At 37.3% G+C, this 19,622-nt stretch overlaps 1 protein-coding gene across 1 annotated transcript; it reads left to right on the forward strand.

Annotated features, from left to right (window-relative positions):
* The first annotated feature begins 1,197 nt into the window (after positions 1 to 1,197).
* LOC126965399 (39S ribosomal protein L46, mitochondrial) lies at positions 1,198 to 10,936 on the forward strand. The gene is made up of 6 exons (XM_050808999.1): positions 1,198 to 1,366; positions 1,434 to 1,596; positions 2,036 to 2,169; positions 4,448 to 4,590; positions 7,040 to 7,165; positions 10,734 to 10,936. The coding sequence occupies exons 1-6, from the start codon at positions 1,306 to 1,308 to the stop codon at positions 10,878 to 10,880; spliced, it is 774 nt and encodes a 257-aa protein (XP_050664956.1). The 5' UTR covers positions 1,198 to 1,305; the 3' UTR covers positions 10,881 to 10,936.
* The last annotated feature ends 8,686 nt before the right edge of the window (positions 10,937 to 19,622 follow it).

Consider the following 19,622-nt stretch of genomic DNA (forward strand, 5'->3'; position numbering starts at 1 on the left):
GAATATTTGCTTAGTCGAATTTCGAAACAAGACACCCAGTAGCGAAAAGCCATTTCTGCCCGGATACGCCTTGCTATAACACTGATATACTTAGCAACAGAAGGCGACTATGGAAGCAAATTCATTATTTGTTCAAAGTTTCACCACAAATAATATCAGAAATTATACCAGAAGTTTGCCATATGTGAAGTGTTGAAGGATATTTTATCCGTAAAGTAACGATATAAATCAAATTCATTTTAATACGCATACATAGAACAAAATCTTAAAGCTAGAATATAATTCCACAAAATCAACCAAATATTTCTGTCATCGACTGACAATAGGAGTAGGATAGAGTTGCCAAGCTTATTTCACGTGCAGTTACCCCTTCTCAGAGCAAAGGTTATAAGTTGAGACTTGGCAGCGCTGGCACGTAGTCGCCATTTGCAGAGCCAATTGTAGGTTTCATCTGACTGACGCTGCAGTTTATTACTTGCAATCCTAGGATCTTTATCCACGTACAGAAATGCTATATCGTCCGCGTATGTTGCAACTGTAAAATCATCGGCTCCCAAACATCACAGGTGAAAATATTGTATAGCACCGGTCCCAGAACCGAGCCTTGGGGTACTCTACCTATATCCTCTTTTTTTTATAAAGAAATAATAACATATAATTATAATATCTTGAGCATATACAAGTAGCCTTCCTATGTGTGCTGTCACATAGAGGTTAAACAGGTAAATTACTTAGGAAACTTTTTGCATTTGCGTGTGTGAGTACGTGCACGGTCAGCATATAATTAAATAAACCAATACTAATTATATTCTTATAACTTTTATAACCATATACTTTGGAACTGATTATATTAAAATAGTGAATATTAATATTAAACATAACTTTTAATTCTAAATTTCGTGAACAACAGACATTTCACACTAATCCTCATCCTCATTTTCAGCTAAATAACATTTGCCCACATTGTAACTGAAACGAAGGAACTTTGGAACACTTTATTTTCGACTGCTGATCAGTTATTAAAAGACAAAAGAAGTTATGTACCATGTATGTCTTTTGTCTATAAATGTATTAAAAACACAATTAAACAAAATAAAATAGTGGAGTGAATAAAGTGATCAGCTGTGAAATAAAAAGCACCTGACCTAAAGATCTTACACACCAGTTCATAAAACTACAAAAAAAAAAAAAATACTTGTTTACATCAAAGATAATTTAAAGACTCAGTTTATTAAATCATTAGAACGCAGTGATTTTTAATAATATTTTTAATTAATAATTCTTCAATAACATATTTCTTAAGTTATGTTTATCCGAAAAGTATTTTATGATGGAATGTATAAGTGTTTGAATATTTCGTCGAGAGGTATATTTTTATAACCAAAAAATAGTATTGGTGCTTTGATCTCTATTTTATTAAATTTTTTTTTTAGCTCAGTCATCGTGGAATATCGTGACTGGTATCTGTGTTGAAAGACTCCCAGTCGTAACACCCCCGTTAAATGAAATCCAGAAAAAATTTAAAGATTATTTATCGGCTAGAGAGTTTGAAAACAGTTTGAAATCTGATCACGAATTGAGACAAGAAAATGATCTGTAAGTACCAGGATGCACAAACTATATTTATATAAATACAATATGTTTCAGATAAGTATTGTACTAAATACTCTGTCTAATTTTATAATGTGTATTCAGTGATTTTTTTTATTATATAAATAATACATCCATACTGTTTTCATGAAAATTAAAATGCTCTTATGTGGTATTTTGAGTAATAACATAAATTGTACTATACAATCTGGGCAGTAATACATGCTTTCTTTTAAACTGTGGTTACCAGTCTGCTTCTTTGATGTCATTGTAAACTTTGCAAGCCCTTTACACTTTCATCTTCTTCTCTATCCTTAGTATCATATCCATAGAGTGTCTGGTCCTATGTACCCCACTAATACAAATTGCCTATTATATGTGTGTAGTCTGAACATTCATCTACATGTTATTATACCTCTTACTTTAACAATCTCTTGTTTTGCAGAAGGCAGGCAGAGCTATTGAAAAAAGAGGGTGTTGATGTGGACGCAGAAGCTGTGAGTAAAGTCACAGCTCAGGATTTTGAAGATGCAGCAAATGAAGAACTCGCTAAATTTCAATTTGCGAGCATTGAGACAGGTTATTGGATTTTAAATAATTGAAATACAATAACAGAGAAATATTGATTAATTATAATTTTTTATAAATAATATTAGGGCGAATTAGAAGACTAACAAATTATAAGTTTTTTTATGAAAGACAAGAGGACATATATATGTACTTAATATCTGTACTGGCAACATCAACAATGGAAATCAGGGAAAACTGTGGTTGCATCACTGGTTTTTACACACAGTGAACAGTACTTTTGGGTTTTTCAAGTGTGTTTGTATAATTTAAAAGCAGGCCTTACAAAAAAAGATACATAGGAGTTTGGTTGACACAAATGGAACCAATACATACTATAAATGCAATATCACTCTCACAGAACATGTATGAAATGGATTAATTTTTAATAGCCAGAGATCATTTCAAACAAGTTAGAAGTGAATATATTATGTAGCTTAACACATACTTTTTCACGAAAAGCAATCAAGGTTTTTAAATTTTTAAAATAAACTATAAATTGTAGTCTCTGTCTGTATAATCTGTGGATGGGGTTGAATCATCATCCGAATTGAAATCAAACTCATTATTGACTTAGATCTTCAATGTTCGATGATTAATGAGCTTATTTGTGCAGTATTTCCAGTAGAATACAACATGGGTACCTTCAAAAAAGTGCGTAAACTTTTCTAAAAGTCAGGAAACACTCCGATTATTCCTCTCGTATTTCAAGTGAATTTCAGTTTCGCAATCATCATTAGGGCTATGTCAGTGCTTTGGTTCTCCTCATTTTTGACTCAATATTGCAGGGAATCTCCGAGCATAGCCCTCTCCAATTATTATTTACTTAATAAAAAATAAATTAAATTATTTAATTAATTAAATTACAAAAATACTTACTTTATAAAAAATACAGCAACAAATCACCTACCTAAAATCAAAAAACCTACTCAATTTTAGGACTAAACAATATGTTATGTTTTTTAAAGTGATAACCCTCACTTCTAGGATTAATACACAAATAAAATTTGAAAAACAAAATTTTATGAATGATGCGGGACTCGAACCAACGACCTCCGGCATTCCGTGCTCCGTTGTTTTTTTTTAACATAACATATTGTTTAGATTTACAAGAGCGACATCTCAAGTCAATTTCCTAATGTGCAAATATTGGGGTTGAGCAGATTATCAAATGTAAAGTAGATCCTGTAGATGAAGCCACAACCTGAGAGTTGAGCAAAGCAAACAAGATTTTATAAAGAGGCGTTACTCGAACGGTTAGCTCAGTTGGTTAGAGCACTGGTATTTAGCATTTATATGATGAATATGGATGTTTGTTTCCGAGTCATGGATGTTTAAATGTATTTATGTATGTTTATATGAATTTATGTATGTTTAAGTAAGTATATTGTATTAAATATATCATTGTCTTGTAACCCATAACACAGGCTATATATGCTCAACTTGGGGCAAGATAATTTGTGTAAAAAGTGTGTCAATATTATTATTATTTGTGAATTTTAGGACTAGTAAGTAGTAATATTTTGTGCCCTAGAATAACACTGTACATAGACTGGAGCAAGATTCAACATGACATTCTTCCTTTTGCTACCGAGCAAGGAAAGGACGACAGGAATAGAGGCACAACATTTGCTTTAAGTTCATTTAAGTGTTCAGGTGTTTTAAAATGTAAATGTAATCTGGGAAACTGTAGTTATAAACTTAATAAAAAAATTAAATTATGTTAGTTGATGAAAATAAGTGGCGTGACGAGCAGGATGTTCAGCTGATGGTAATTGATACACCTTGCCCATTACAATGCATTGCCGGTCAAGATTATTCAAAAACCCAAAAAATCTGAACGGCATTACAAATGCGCTCGTCAACTTGAGACATAAGATATCAAGTGTCATTTGCCCAGTAATTGCACTAGCTACGGCACCCTTCAGACCGAGACACAGTAATGCTTACACATTACTGCTTCACGGCAAAAACGGTGCACAGGAGCCTCCCACTGGTAAATATATCATGATGTTGATGTCCCGTATAAATAAATAAAAAAGACTTTCGGTATTAGCTCTATAAGCGTTAAGCTAGTTTTGACCTTATGGATAGGGTCGAACGTAGTCTTTTCAGTGCAGCTCTATCATTCACTCAATCAGTGCAATTTTTTTAAAGAATATTGTGTTCTTCCGATTAGTTGTGATTCTCTTGATACAAACCAATATCTTTTTAAAATTGAGCAGTATTTGTTCTAATAATAAATATAATAAAATGGTTTCGGTTAAATTTTTCGTTTTGCATTTTTCAGAGGCTGACAGAAGTGGGGACAAAAGCACTCACGATAGATGTTTACAGAGACATCTAGTTCTAGTCACTGAGCAGAAATTAGGGACTGATATTAAAAGCCTATTACCTCAAGGTCTATGGAGAGAAGGTGAAACATTAAGACAGGTAATTTGTTGACTTGTTTACTTACAAGCTTGAAATTTCTTCTGGGAGAAGAATCTACTGTCAGTTTGTATATCTTCCCAGTGCAGTTGTAAACTCTAGGGATGTGCCTTGTTGTCCCCACTACCTCAAAGGAGACCAAACTATCAGGTGTGCACATGGAATCCCATATCAAGTGCATTAGAACAATACTCTATCAGCCTTACAAATAAACTTGGTATAAGTTATTATGGAACTTTCGAAATTACGTAACTGATGCTTTGAGATGTAGTGCGGGAGGAAGATGCTCCAAATTTCTTTGGACAGAATTCTGCACCAACCAATCCGGCTCGAAGGACCAAGATGTACGGTGTTCTGGTTGCCGTACAGATTAATTTATGTTTGTTTCATAAATTAACTAGACTTAAGAACAATAAGTTTATTGAACTTAGTCTAAATGGTTATAATGGTAAATGGTTGTGAGAACACGCGAACCGATTGATGCTCGAACGTGAACTGGGGGAAAGTGTGGAAACACGGCACGCGCCAGCGCAACTGCTGACAGGGCGCAACGTGATGTGCGATGTTTCACTCGTACACCATCCTTCATACTTTAGGTGTAAAAACCATACTCATCCATCTGACTCTGTAGAATCTTAGAGTTTTTTGGACATATCACCACATTGAAAAGATGGCCACAACCTCGAACAACTGATGGTTACTGGGAAGTTAGACGGACGAAGCCCCAGAGGTCGAATTCCTATAAGATGGTCTGAACAAATCCGCACATCTCTGGATACCGGACTTCATGACGCACTGCATGTAGCCAAAGACGGACACAGATGGCGAACTATTGCCAAAAAGTTGAATCCTCAGAGAAATCACCACCCTCAGCAATCAGGAATACGATGTGAGGAGGAGGAAAGTTATTATACCAAAAATATAATTAAAAAATAAAATTGCTAAAATTTTAAAGTGCACTGTTTTATATTATAATCTCCCAAATGATATTAAAATATTATCAATTAAAAATTTAAGTGTATCGTAAAAAATAAATTAACATCTAAAGCCTATTGTAATGTGACAGATTATTTGAATGATAAAGATAGTTGGGATTAATGTTTCTAAATTTATTATTAATGAATATTGTTATACTCATTGGAGTGCTATTGTAACTTTTGTACTTCATCCTGACTTGCACTAAATAACTTATAAAGTTTTCCAGTATAATAGACATTTAATGTTTCCCGCGTTTATTTGCAAGGCTGCTTGACTTTCGAAATTTTGCATATTCTTGGTTTTTTCTCAGTTATAACTTTATACCAACTTCATCCCCTGATTTTTTAACCCAATATTCTTGACAAAGTATTTATAAGCGTCAGTGGCGCAATAGGTTGAACTGTTGACTCTCACCACAGAGCCCCCTACCAATGTGTTTTTGATTTTTGAATTCGTATGTACGTTTATTAGACGCTCTATAAGGTCGACACTCTTGTGATTCCTTTGGTGTTACAAGAGAGTAAAGAGAGATATTAATACAATATTTATACTGCAGAAGAGGGCTATTCGCGCTATTTATAACCGAGGTCCTAAAGAATCATTGCGAGCAAAATTTAAAGATTTGTTGCTTCTCAATTAATTGTGCAAAGAATATATTCTTTCTCTCATTACTATAACGTTAACACCAAGACCACACATAAACTTATAATGCCTACTACTCCGTTAAGTCGAGTTAGTAAGTCTTTTGTGGGGCGATGTATACGCTTTTACAACAAGATCCCAGAAAATGTTCAATTCAAAAGTATTACCATATTCAAAAGAATTGTTAAAAAACGTTTATATGGTAATGGTTACTATAACATAAATAACTTTCTTAATGATACCACAGGTTGGGAATTGAGCGACCACCCTCAGGCTATTAAATAATAAGTTTAATTGTACAAAATTACTTTGTAAACATGTTTTTTGATAAAAAAAAAGCCAGCTGCGTTTGTTGCAGCCATTCTTCTCAGGTCTGAGGCATTCTTCTTGGAATGGGTGGTAGTTTTGGACTATCAGTAAGTGATGTCACAGCCTATTTTGAATAAAAATATTAGAATTTGAAAAAAAAGGTGACCCGTATGCTTTTTTGTCCTCTTCAAGAGAAAAGAAAAACATTGGTGTATTATCAATTATTCTACTTTTACTTCAAGAATAGATTGAAATAATGAATATGACTCTAACTGTGCAATCCATACCTAATGATTTGATGAGACATTATTTTTGACACATTCCCACTAAAATATGGCTGGTCCATGCTTCGTGATACGGGCGCTAATTGTGGTGGCTGGATGATCCTGTCACCAGGAAGTCTGCATCATAAAAAAAAGTATTCTATGCGTAGAAAGATGTTTTTTTTTAAACCAAAGTAATAATCTTATTAGAATTGACTCGTGAAACATAGTTTCTTAAACTTTTTTCTATGATGTTCTAGAGTGCTGAAAGAGTGCTTGTTGAGCAATGTGGAACGAAAATAAAAGTGAAATTCCTGTCTAATGCACCGTGTGGATTCTACAAATATAAATATCCTTCAGAAATTGATGGAAAAGTTGGCGCTAAGGTATGACAATATTAATTATTTATTGGTTCTCACACAACATACATGCATTTATCGTTATCTACACCCATGCTTTAAATCCTCTATTAAATATTCTGAAATAGTTAGCTTATTGCTAACATTAAAACACCCAATGTCTTAATAACCATTACATCATCCAAACGAGTGTTGTAATGAAATTCAGTACAACATTATATCATCCGTTTTCATTATAACACTCCTTTGGATGATATTATGGTTACTAGGACTGGCTTTTATAATGTCAGCAGTAAGCTAACTGTTTCAGAATCTCTTATCGAGGATTCATATTATGGGCGTTGATAAAGTATTGTATGCAACTGTTGATAATTAGGTATTATAACATTCATGTGATAATATAATAACACTCGGCTTCGCCTCGAGGCGTGTCCACCCACATTCGTGTTTTAATACCCCTTACACAACAGTTGCAGAAATAACTATTACAAAATAACAACAGTTTAAGTAAATCATGATTAACATATACGTCAGTTAAATTAAAACACTAATGATGACGTGATATTTAACTTAAATAAATGTAGAATTATATATATAATACAATAGGTTATTTTATGTTAATATCACGACTTAGCCAAATACATGTAATAGTGTTAACTAATAAAAAATATATACATAAATTTAAAAAAATTATATCCTAAATATTATAAGTATAACATACAATAAGCCATAACTGATACAAATTTCAAAATACATAAAAATGAAGCACGTAAAGATAAGCTAAATCTCTAACTGGCGCAGAGTGCCTTTTTTATTATGGAATAGGAGGACAAACGAGCGTACGGGTAACCTTGTGTTAAGTGATCACCGCCGCTCACATTCTCTTGCAACACCAGAGGAATCACAAGAGCGTTGCCGGCCTTTAAGGAAGGTGTACTCGCTTTTTTTGAAGGTACCCATGTCGTATCGTCCCGGAAACACCGCACAAGGAAGCTCATTCCACAGCTTTGTAGTACGTGGAAGACAGCTCCTTGAAAACCGCACTGTGGAGGACCGCCACACATCCAGATGGTGGGGATGATATCCTAACTTGTGGCGTGTCGTGCGAAGGTGGAATTCGGCAGCAGGAATCAGGTTAAACAGCTATTCGGAATACTCCCCGTGATAAATGTGGTAGAAGACACATAATGAAGCGACGTTTCTACGCAACGCCAAGTGATCCAGCTGTTCACAGAGCACTGGGTCCCCGACGATTCGAGCTGCTCTGCGTTGCAAATGGATCGAGCTGATACTAGGGTGAGCCAGACCAGAGATGACAGCAATACTCTATGTGTGGCCGGACCTGCGCTTTGTAGAGCGCTAATATGTGGACCGGCTTGAAGTATTGCCGTGCTCTATTGATGACGCCCAGCTTCTTCGAAGCCAATTTGGCTTTGCCCTCCCCTTCGCTCGAGATTGCGAGACCCGTATCCGATACTAGGCGAGGCTTTAAGGGAAATGTTATCGAAGAGCGGTGATACGACAAATGGGGTTAGTGGTAAACGCGCAAACTTGAGTCTTCTGGGGGTTCAATTGGACAAGGTTCAATTTACCCCATTCCGCGACCTTCTCGAGAGAGGACTCGACAGAAGACACAAGTTTCTCTCGGCACTGGTCGACGTTTTCCCGAGAGAGATTTGCATGGCCCGTGTATACGGCATCACCAGTGCTGTCGTCTGCATAGCAATGTATGTTGGAGGTGTCCAACATATCATTGATATGCAGAAGAAACAGCGTGGGAGATAGCACACAGCCTTGGGGCACTCCAGCGTTCACGGGCTTAGGATTCGAGCAAAAACCGTCGACAACGACTTGTACGCTACGCCCAGTGAGGAAGCTGGAGGTCCACTTGCATAAGCTCTCGGGAAGCCCAAATATGGAAGTTTTGAGAGGAGCTCCTTGTGCCATACACGATCAAAGGCCTTCGCTATATCCAGACTAACTGCCAGGCCTTCCCCCTTGCTTTCAGTAGCCGCCGCCCATCTATGTGTTAGGTATACCAGAAGATCACCTGCCGACCGTCCATGGCGAAAGCCGTACTGTCGGTCGTTGATCAACTGGTGACCCAGAGACCCCCTCTGGACATACTAAAAGCTATTATTCTCTCCATGATTTTGGAGAGCAGGGAGGTAATGGCAATAGGCCTGAAGTTTGCCGGATCCAAACTGTCTCCTTTTTTTGGATCGGATGGACAAGGACTGACTTCCATAAGTCAGGGACTACGCCTTTGGAATAAAAGTGCCGGAACAAACGCGTTAGCACCGACGTCAACTCAGGGGCACACGTTCTAAGCACGATTGGAGAAATGCCATCTGGCCCGCTCGACTTCCTGACGTCCAACGAAAACAGAGCTCGCCTGACAGTTTTCTGTCTGAACTGTACTTCAGGCATAGAGCTCTGACACCGCGGGATGGTCGGCGGTGTTTTTTCGTTGTCGTCAAGAGTCGAGTTGGAGGCGAAAGGCGAAGAGTCCGGTCCTCGACACTAACCTATGCGAAACATAGCGGCACTAGGCCGCTACTTCACGCCGGTATTCTGTGCGAGTATGGTAAGTAATCCGGACGAGTCTGGCCCGATTGTGCTGACGTCAAAAGACGTTAGCGTGACTTTCCCACTTTCATTAAGCCCGCAGTTGCCTCTTACGACACCCTTGGGCCTGGGACTGTGTCTAAAACTAGGCTTCGAAAAGTATCAGAAAACATATCTATACAGTTTTTTTTTATGAAAATAAGAGAGGAGGGGAGCAGGACGTTCAGCTGATAGTAATTGATACGCCCTGCGCATTACAATGCAGTGCCGCTCAGGATTCTTGAAAAACACAAAAATTCTGGGCGGCACTAATATTTCGCATGTCACCTTGAGATGTAAGATGTCAAGTCTCATTTGCCCAGTAATTTCACTAGCCGGCGAGAGGCGCCGTTGTAGTACCTATAATCTAGCCGGCATCCTATGGAAAGGAGCCTCCCACTGGTATGTATACGTCAATTAAATGGAAACACTAATTATGGCGTGATATTTAGTGTGACAAGGGGCATCATATTTTTTACAAAAAATAATATTTTATATCCAAGTATTTGTCTCTTTCTCAAACGTGACCAGCTGTGACAAGGACGGGGGAGGTAAAGTAAGGAAAAGAAAGTTTCAGAGAAAAATGGAAACAGTGGTGCGTTCACCTTTATTAAGACTAACGCGTTTCATTTTTAAATCTCTATCGGAATAATCTGATGAGGAATTATCCTAAATTTAACAAACGCAATTTAAAAAAAACTCAACAGTGCACACGTGTTGCATGCAATAAGGTGGGAGCGCCACTGGCGGCCGAGTGAGTGTACACCATACAGCTGTATAGTAACAACTAGTGGAGCGACCAGCGTGGCGGCGTGACCAGTGACATTCTGTGATGCGTGCGAGCTGGTCGCGCCACCAAATTGGTTGGTAGCGTCGACTGGTTGCGCCGCCATAGTTTCCCATTGAAATATAGCCCTTAAAGTACTGTACTCTGAAAGTAGTGCGAGAACGGAAAATTATCTTATAATTAATTGACTTTGTATTTCAGGTATTCTTCTATTATGCCAATTATGATGGCGGTGTTTTGGAAAAGGCCACGAACTACAATTGGTTAACTAGGAAGGAATTGAAAGATATATTGCCGGAAAGATATAATAAATCAGTGCAAAGTTTTCTAATACAGGAGACTTATTAATTATTAATAATGTAGGATTATTAAGTTTTAATTAAATATTAGATGAACAATTATTATTTTGCTTTTTATTGTGTTGACCTGTTTATATATTGTGTATTTTAACCTTTGTGGGTTAACAAAGTAGATTCTTAGGTTCATTTTTTATAGTAAGCTCTTCACGAGAATCTTCACACTATGTGGAGACACACCTTTTGGCCTCCTTGGGTCAGGAGTGGATTTCGATATATTGTGTCCGAAATATGGGTCCTCTTGAAAAATAAAAAGTTAAGGGTGAACAACCCTTATCACTTAGGGGTATGAAAAATAGATAGTAGACGATTCTCAGGACTACTGAATATGCATATAAACTTTGGTAAAAATCAGTAAGGTAACTAACATTTTGACACGAGAATTTTTATATATAAGATAAAGTGCAGTAAATTACCTAGCCACACTTAACCATGTTGATGCGAATCAAGGTTTTGTCAAAATAAGTAAAACATCATTGAAAAAATAAGTGGAAACACGGTGCGGTGGACGACTAAGATACGTAGTCTATGTATGTGCAGTAATAAAACAAGTACTTATAACAGGTTTATAACTTTTTTATAAAATGTATTAAATATTCATGTTTGCAAATTGAAGTTTGCAAAGTTTCAAATAAATAAATTGATCCAAGATCGCAGATGCGATGTTGACATTCCTACACAAGCGCTATTACTGCGTGAATCAAAGCTAGTAGTGAAAATGTTCTACTTACACGGGGTCCTACATACGACACGCTTGACTTTGAGCGGGATTGCTTCGTCTTGAATCAGACAACCCAAGTGGGCAGGCACCGACTATGCTATAACATGGTTTGTCATACTCACTAAAATGGCATTACTTGCGGCGTGTGCCGGGTCGTCTCATTCCCTCAAATATATGCGAAGGGATCGATGGCTTGTCCACGCTCAACTCGTGAGGTGCCAGGTTCATGAAGCATCCTTACACAAACAATTAATTCAAGCTCTAAAGATTGATGCATTCATCATTTCAGCCGGAAGACGTCCACTGCTGGACAAAGGCCTCGCCGAAATATCGCCATGACGATCGGTCCTGCGCTGCCCTCATCCATCCTACTCCGACGATCTTGACCAGATCGTCGGTCCATCTTATGGGGGGCCTACCAACTCTACGTCTTCCGGTACGTGGTCGCCATTCGAGGACCTTACTGCCCCAACGGCCATCTGTTCGCCGAGCTATATGCCCTGCCCACTGCCACTTCAGTTTCGCAATCATTTGGGCTATTGTATAGTCGGACTTTGGTTCTCCTACGGATCTCCTCATTTCTGATTCGATCTCGCAGGGAAACTCCGCTGAGCAACAGTGAGCTTCCTCATAAGGCCCATAGTTAGCGACCACGGCTGTGTTCCTATGTATGTATGCTATCTCTGGCAACACACATTGGTTAAAAACCTTCGTCTTCAGACACTGTGGTATTTTGGACGAGAAGATTTTACGGAGCTTTCCGAACGCTGCCCATCCGAGTTGGATTCGACGAGTGACCTCTTTCCCGAAATTAAAAATATTTATAATGACGATTCAAAAGCGCTTAATTTAAGCCTAATTGAATAAAATTCATTTGACTTTGTGGCCCTAGTCAATGACAGCAGAACAAGACCTTTGACATTCTGTATAATTTGACAGTTGTCACTGCGATGATATGTTGTCACCCTTTAAATCGACAAAATTAAGTTAAGCGTCCCTTTTTTAAAAATAACTTTTGAACTTAGTGGTGAAATGTCAGTCCTTGACTTTTAGCGCCTCCAACATGCATTGCTATGCGGATGACAATACTGAAGATGCTGTATACGCGGACCATGCAGGTTTTTCTCGGGAAATCGTCAACCAGTGCCGGAAGACACTTGTGTCTTTTATCGAGTCCTCTCTTTAGAAGCGGAATGCGATATAATGAACCCTATTTCAATTTGAATGCGGTAATATAACCCAATGAATTCTGCGCATTTACCACTAAAACACCCTTAAATACTTTATACATCTAAAGAGAGGGTCTTGCTGTTAGACAGCCGATATAAACAGGCCAGGAATATTAGTTTAGTATGCGTGACAAGCTTACGACTTACACTTGCGATTTGTATGACACTCTGTGTTAGTGTGCGTGAATTGCTTAAAATAGAGGTTAGTTCTAAACTCAATATATTTCGACGTTTTCACAGCTGTCATAGTTTATCTAGACATATAAATGGTCTAAGAAAAAACCATTTGTCGTATGCTCTACTCTACTACGCTCTACAAGACATCTCTTACTGACTCGCCCAGTATTGGAATAACTGGGTCTCGAGTGATTGCCAATTCTGCGGTCATCTGGAAGGCAAAGCCAAATTCAATTGATTTAACGTCATAGGCGTTATGGGCGTCATAAATAGAGCACGGCAAAACTTCAAGCCGGCCCACATTCTAGCGCAGGTCCGGACACATATGGAGTATTGCTGTCATCTCTGGTCTGGCGCACCAGCTCGATCCATTTGACAGATCAGCTCGAATTGTCGGGGGACCCAGTGCTCCGTGAACGGTTAGATCACAAGCTGGCGGTGCGTAGAGACGTCGCTTCATTGTGTGTCTTCTACCGCATTTACCACAGGGAATGTTCCGAAGAGCTGTTAGACGTGATCCTGCCGCCGAATTCCACTATCACACGACACAAACTAGGATAATATCATCCCCACCATCTGGATTCATTCCTCTACAGTGCGGTTTTCATTTAATATCAGATGAAAAAAAATACAAACAGTCAAATAGTGATGTCTACTTTGCATGCTGTACCAGTAGAGCGTCTATATAGTTTGACATAGATACGTACCACGTGCAACAAAGGTAAATATTGTTCGCGGTTACAACATAATTAAACAAAAGCTTTCTATTTGTACGCAGTTAGCTCTAGCTTCTCACACTTGTAAATGTAATAATATTTAACGCGAAACCCGCGAATATTTCACGCCTTCACGGTAATGTATAAAAATAGAAGTTTCTTCAAACAACGCGCGTGATTTACTGGTAAACAGATTCGGGTGCCCGTTTTCGAAACATCCAGGACCATGCTTGTTTCATAAAATCTATAATGAGTCTTACCGTGTAAGTAATAAGAGTGTTATTATAGCGGGCCCGTTGTTGTAATGTACTATAAGTTGGACACAAAATTGCTTTTGAAGTTTGAATTTATCGCGGTGTTATGAAAGTTTATTTTAGCTTGTGTAAGGTTGTATGGATAATGTATTCAAGGTTCCCGGCAGTGTTATCGTTTACAAACATCGCATCGTGTTTTTCATTTCGCGCGATGCAAGATTAAATAATTCTACACGTAAAGTAAATAAACATTGTTATTAGTTATTGAAGTGTGCTTCACTTGTTCGTAATTGTTATTTACTTTGCTGCATGTGTTGACGCAGAGGAAGGTCGCTATTGACCGCAAGCATTTCGATTCAAATGAAAACCTTACTTAAGATAATATTAAATAATTTAATTAAAAAATCGACCAAGAAAAAAAGACCATTTGGGTTTACTACCCATATTATAATAGAATATGCAGCGAAACAATTTATATAACACAAAGATACTAAAAATAAAACACGCTTTAAAAATAGAATCTTGATGCTTTTTTTTTGATAAAAACAGCTGAAAAATTCTTATAATTAAAATCTATTTATTTTCATTTCGTATATTAGTCGATATAGGTACTAAAATAGGTACCACTATGGCAAAAAAGTACCGGGAAAAGACCTATTGGATTATTGGAATAATAATACACAAAATGTTAGTAATTCCAATAATCCAGTGATCAAATGATTTACGCTTCTTGCGGAATTGAATGTAGTTTTCCACGCGAATTCTCCTTTATGTCTTTTACCGAATGTTAACGGGTGTCATTAAATGGTTATAAAGGCTTCGAAAAAGTCGGTTGGAGGCATATCTGGTGAACAACGTGGTTGCTCGATGGTATTTGTTGAGTTTTTGGTTATAAATTCCTTGCCAATAATGAGCTTGTGCGAAGGCGCACTTTTGTGGTGGTGATTTTTCACAAATCTGACCTTTTTCGTAGAATTTGCTCTCTCAAACGCCGCATAACACTGAAGTAATATTCTTTACTTACCGTTTGTCCTTCCGGTAATAATTCCAAGCACCACGATAGTCAAAGAAAACAGCTTAAATTTGACTTTTAATGGATTTTGTTGTGGTTATTCGATTCAAATGGAAGGCGCCACTGTCTAAATAGTTTGCATGTCAAACTCGTAAACCCACGTCTTGTCATCAGTAACAATGCGTTTCACGATTTTTGGGTAGGAATTGACTCGCATGTCTTCAGCGACTTCAATGCGATTGAGGTTTTGGAGAAAATCCAGGTCCTTTGGGAATATCCCACAACATGTTTCTCTGACAACATCTTTCTGAAACTTGAATGAGAATTTCACTATTTCTTCCACTTTTGCAATGTTAACTTTAGTTGAGAACGTTTAATGTCTACCAGGGCAAGATTACCAGTGGGAGGCTCCTTTGCACAGGATGCCGGCTAGATTATGGGTATCGCAACGGCGCCTATTTCTGCCGCGAAGCAGTAATGTGTAAACATTACTGTGTAGTGAAATTACTGGGCAAAAGAGACTTAACATGTTATGTCTCAAGGTGACGAGCGCAATTGTAGTGCCGCTCAGAACTTTTGGATTTTTAAGAATCCTGAACGGCACTGCATTGTAATGGCAGTCAGGGCGTGTCAATTACCATCAGCTGAACGTCCTGCTCGTCTCGTCCCTTATTTTCATAAAAAAATAAAAAATCTAACATCATATCTTGACTGCTTATAAACGATATGACAGATGCAACTCAAACTTCATTTAATAGGGAGGATGGTTTTAGACTAACACAAACATGGAATCCCGTGGTCACTCTCTGCAGTACAAATGCAACAAAAAGACCCGAAAGTATGGACGTCGTCAGTAGTGTGTGTCGTGAATTATGGAATCAAAGACCAAAACGAATTATGCGCCACGTGGACAGTTTGATGTACATTGTACAATAAGTGTCAAGAGTTTCACGCCGCCACCGCGACTACGATTCATGCAATTGGATAGAAATATCGGCACTAAATTATTAAAATATATATATATCGTGAGTATCTGTCATAATAATTACAATGTTAATGTTCTGCGATGATAAAAGTTTAAAAACATATTTCTTGGGTGTTAATTCCGTTAGTTATCGCTCTCACCATCTCGAGACTGTCGAGAGTCGTTTCAGTCGGCGAGTCAACACCTCCTTAAAATGCATCGTGTAGAGGCGAATCATGCCGAATCTGTAAAAGACAAATCTTAGCGTACTAAACACTCATAGAAATATGTTTATTTACCATAGGAAACAATAACATAACATATTGCAATAACACTTTGTAATCGCCATGAAGCTACATCAGTTCGTAAAGTGGCTATGATATGAGGAGAAGAACTGAAAAGAAACTCCCAGTCCAACTTTTGAATCATATAACAACTTATAATATACAATTTTAGGTCGCCTGCGCAGAACCAGACAAGAACCATGGATCATTATCTTAATATATATAAATTACGTGACACGTTGTTTGTCCTCGATGGACTCCTACACTAATGAACAGATTTGGGGATTACTTCATGGAGTGCAGTTTGGTCCAACTTGAGAGATAGGATAGTTTTTATTTCGATTTGGGACCCATAATTATTTTTATTTCCAATATTTGTTTTATATGGACATATTTTCTATGAGAGAATTTAGTGACGCACGGTTTGACAGTTCCACTCTGAAACAATTTCATTATAAGAAAAGGGGGCATTTTTTTACGAAATAATTCTTGATGTTTTGAAATATTGTTGGCAAATTCCTATAAAACAGTATTTTTTTTTATTATCTACAGAACAACGTCTGTCGGGTCAGCTAATTCTCTATATAATTTACTATACTCATATTAAGCCTTCTTTGTCAAAGATTATCTTTGCTTTAATAAGTGTATTTCTTGAATTTGTGCTCAATGAGTCCTAGTATACTGTCTGGTCCAAGAATCTTATGTTTAAAATTCTCGTGTCCTGTTGTTTGTTACCAAACCCCTCCGAAACGGCTAAACTTATTTGTTTGAAATTTTTGTGGGTATATCGGGTACGTCTGAGAATCGGCCAACATCTATTTTTCATACCCCTAAATGATAAGGGTTAACCCCCTTAAATTTTTTTTTGGCATTTTTATTTTGTTTTATTTTCTTATGATTTAGCATTAAAAAATATATACAACTTTATATTTTCACCCGTCTACGATCAACATCTATTTTTGTATCGCGATTTTTATATTATTCTGTTCCATACACAGATCCGCAATAGGGTTGCAAGATCACAATCGAATATAATGATTATTGTAGTACGATAAATTTTATGTACGATATATTTAGTAAGTCTGAGAATCTTTTAACCGACTTCAAAAAGGAGGAGGTTCTCAATTCGTTGGTATGTTTTTTTTTTATTTTTTTATGTTTGTTACCTCAAAACTTTCGACTGGGTGAACGGATTTTGATAATTCTTTTTTTATTTGAAAGCTGGTGCTTTCCGTGTGGTCTTCCATTTTATTTGGTCCAGATCTGACAATGGCATCCATGAGAAAACCATAAATGTCTTAAATTTGCTAAACATACGTATAGCGAAGTGGATGATAAATTTACGAATAACTCAATATCGCGCCAACCGATGTCGATGATTCTTTTTTTATTGGATATATAGAAAAATTGTTAGTTAGTACTTCAAATTCACTAAAAATCAAAAAATAAAAATAATTAAACAAAACAACAACCGACTTCAAAAACACTATTCCAAACCAATAGATATAATATGCACTAAAAAGTATAAAAATTTACAAGAGACGGAAGATATGAAGGTGATATTCAAAGGAGAGTGACTGCGGGAAATTGTGTGAATGGAGCGCTGCATGCCTTTATAAACGGTAAGACTGTGCCAATAGAAGCGCGAATGGCTGTACATAATGGAGTGCTTGTCGCCACGTTAATGTATGGAAGTGAGAGTTGGGTATGGCAGAAGAAGCATAAAAGCAGAATTAACGCAGTTGAGATGCGATCACTGCGTAGTATGTGTGGGGTAAGACTGACTGATAGAATTCCGAATGCAGTAATACGAGCGCGCTGTGGTTTGAAAGAGGATGTTGTGACAAGGACTGAAAAAGGAATGCTTAAATGGTTTGGACACGTGGAGCGAATGAGTGAAGAAAGAATGACGCATAAAATATATAAGGCAAGTGTGTGTGGGCAAGCCGGTCGCGGGAGACCTCGTAGAACATTCGTCGATCAAATTGGGGACGTTTTGAGAAAAGGAGAGGCCCGAAGCACCCGCAACCGGCGAGCATGTATGAAAATAGTAATGAATGTAGAGGAAGCGCGTGAGGTTTGTAAGGATAGAAGCAAATGGCATTCTATTGTCTCTGCCTACCCCGACGGGAACAAGGCGTGAGTATGTGTGTGTGTGTGTGTAAAAAGTATAAAAATAATTGCGTATTTTATACAATCTAATTCTAGTTACGATTATTGTAATTTTTGGAGTCGGTCTCATCCAACATAGGTTTGTAACTACATACATACATAGTTATAGGTGAGATATACTTGAGACGTGAGGAGGCGAGAGGCGAGAGCGGGTCACGGCGGAAGGACACCGATTCCAAAAATAACAATAATCGTAACTAGACTAAGATTTATTAATTAGATTGTATAAAAATACGCAATTATTTTTATACTTATTAGTGCATATTATATCTATTGTTTTGGAAGTCGGTTGTTTTTTTGTTCAATTTTTTTTTTATTACGTTATAGGGCAGTACAACTTTTGCTGGGTCAGCTACTAACTAGTAGTTGTGGTGAATACAAGAATAGATAGTGTAGTAATTAGTAGGTACCTATCTATATCTAAGTCACAAGTATATAAGTTTAGGATATCATCCCCACCATCTGGCTGTGTGGCGGTCCTCCACAGTGCGGTTTTCAAGGAGCTTTCTTCCACGTACAACAGAGCTTCAAAAAAATCGCGTACACCTTCCTTAAAGGCCGGCAACGCTCCTGTGATTCCTCTGGTATTGCAAGAGAAGGTCGGCGGCGGTGATAACTTAACACCAGGTGACCCGTAGGCTCGTTTGTCCTCCTTTTCCATTAAAAAAAAGACTAAATAGAAAATGTTTCGCAACAACATCTATAAGGTGAATGACAGGGAGTGTTCGTAAAAACTTCACCGACGGGAGCATAGAATACTCGACTCAACAACAGTTGAGAATAAAACAGAATCAACATTAATGTCTCATTACTTACAGTGACTTACATCTAGTATCCAGCGATTACAAACCTCCGCTTAATCGATATTATGTACTGGTTTTATAACAATATTCAAAAAATGTGGGGGTTCTCAATTCGTTGGTAAGTTTTTTTTATGTTTGTTACCCCAAAACTTCCGACTGGGTGAACCGATTTTGATAACTGTTTTTTTTATTTGAAAGCTGTTGCTTTCCGTGTGGTCCCATTGTAATTGTGGTCCAGATCTGATAATGGCATCCATGAGAAAACCATAGAAGTCTTAAGTTTGCTATACTGAACATTAGCGTGGTGCATTTTTAAATATTTTAATAAATTATTATTAATAAAAATTAAATATGTAATAATTACGCACGAATTGCTTTATTTATTATCTATAAAAGTAGTAG

This window comes from Leptidea sinapis, chromosome 7 (genome assembly GCF_905404315.1).
Source record: "Leptidea sinapis chromosome 7, ilLepSina1.1, whole genome shotgun sequence".
Taxonomy (NCBI): domain Eukaryota; kingdom Metazoa; phylum Arthropoda; class Insecta; order Lepidoptera; family Pieridae; genus Leptidea; species Leptidea sinapis.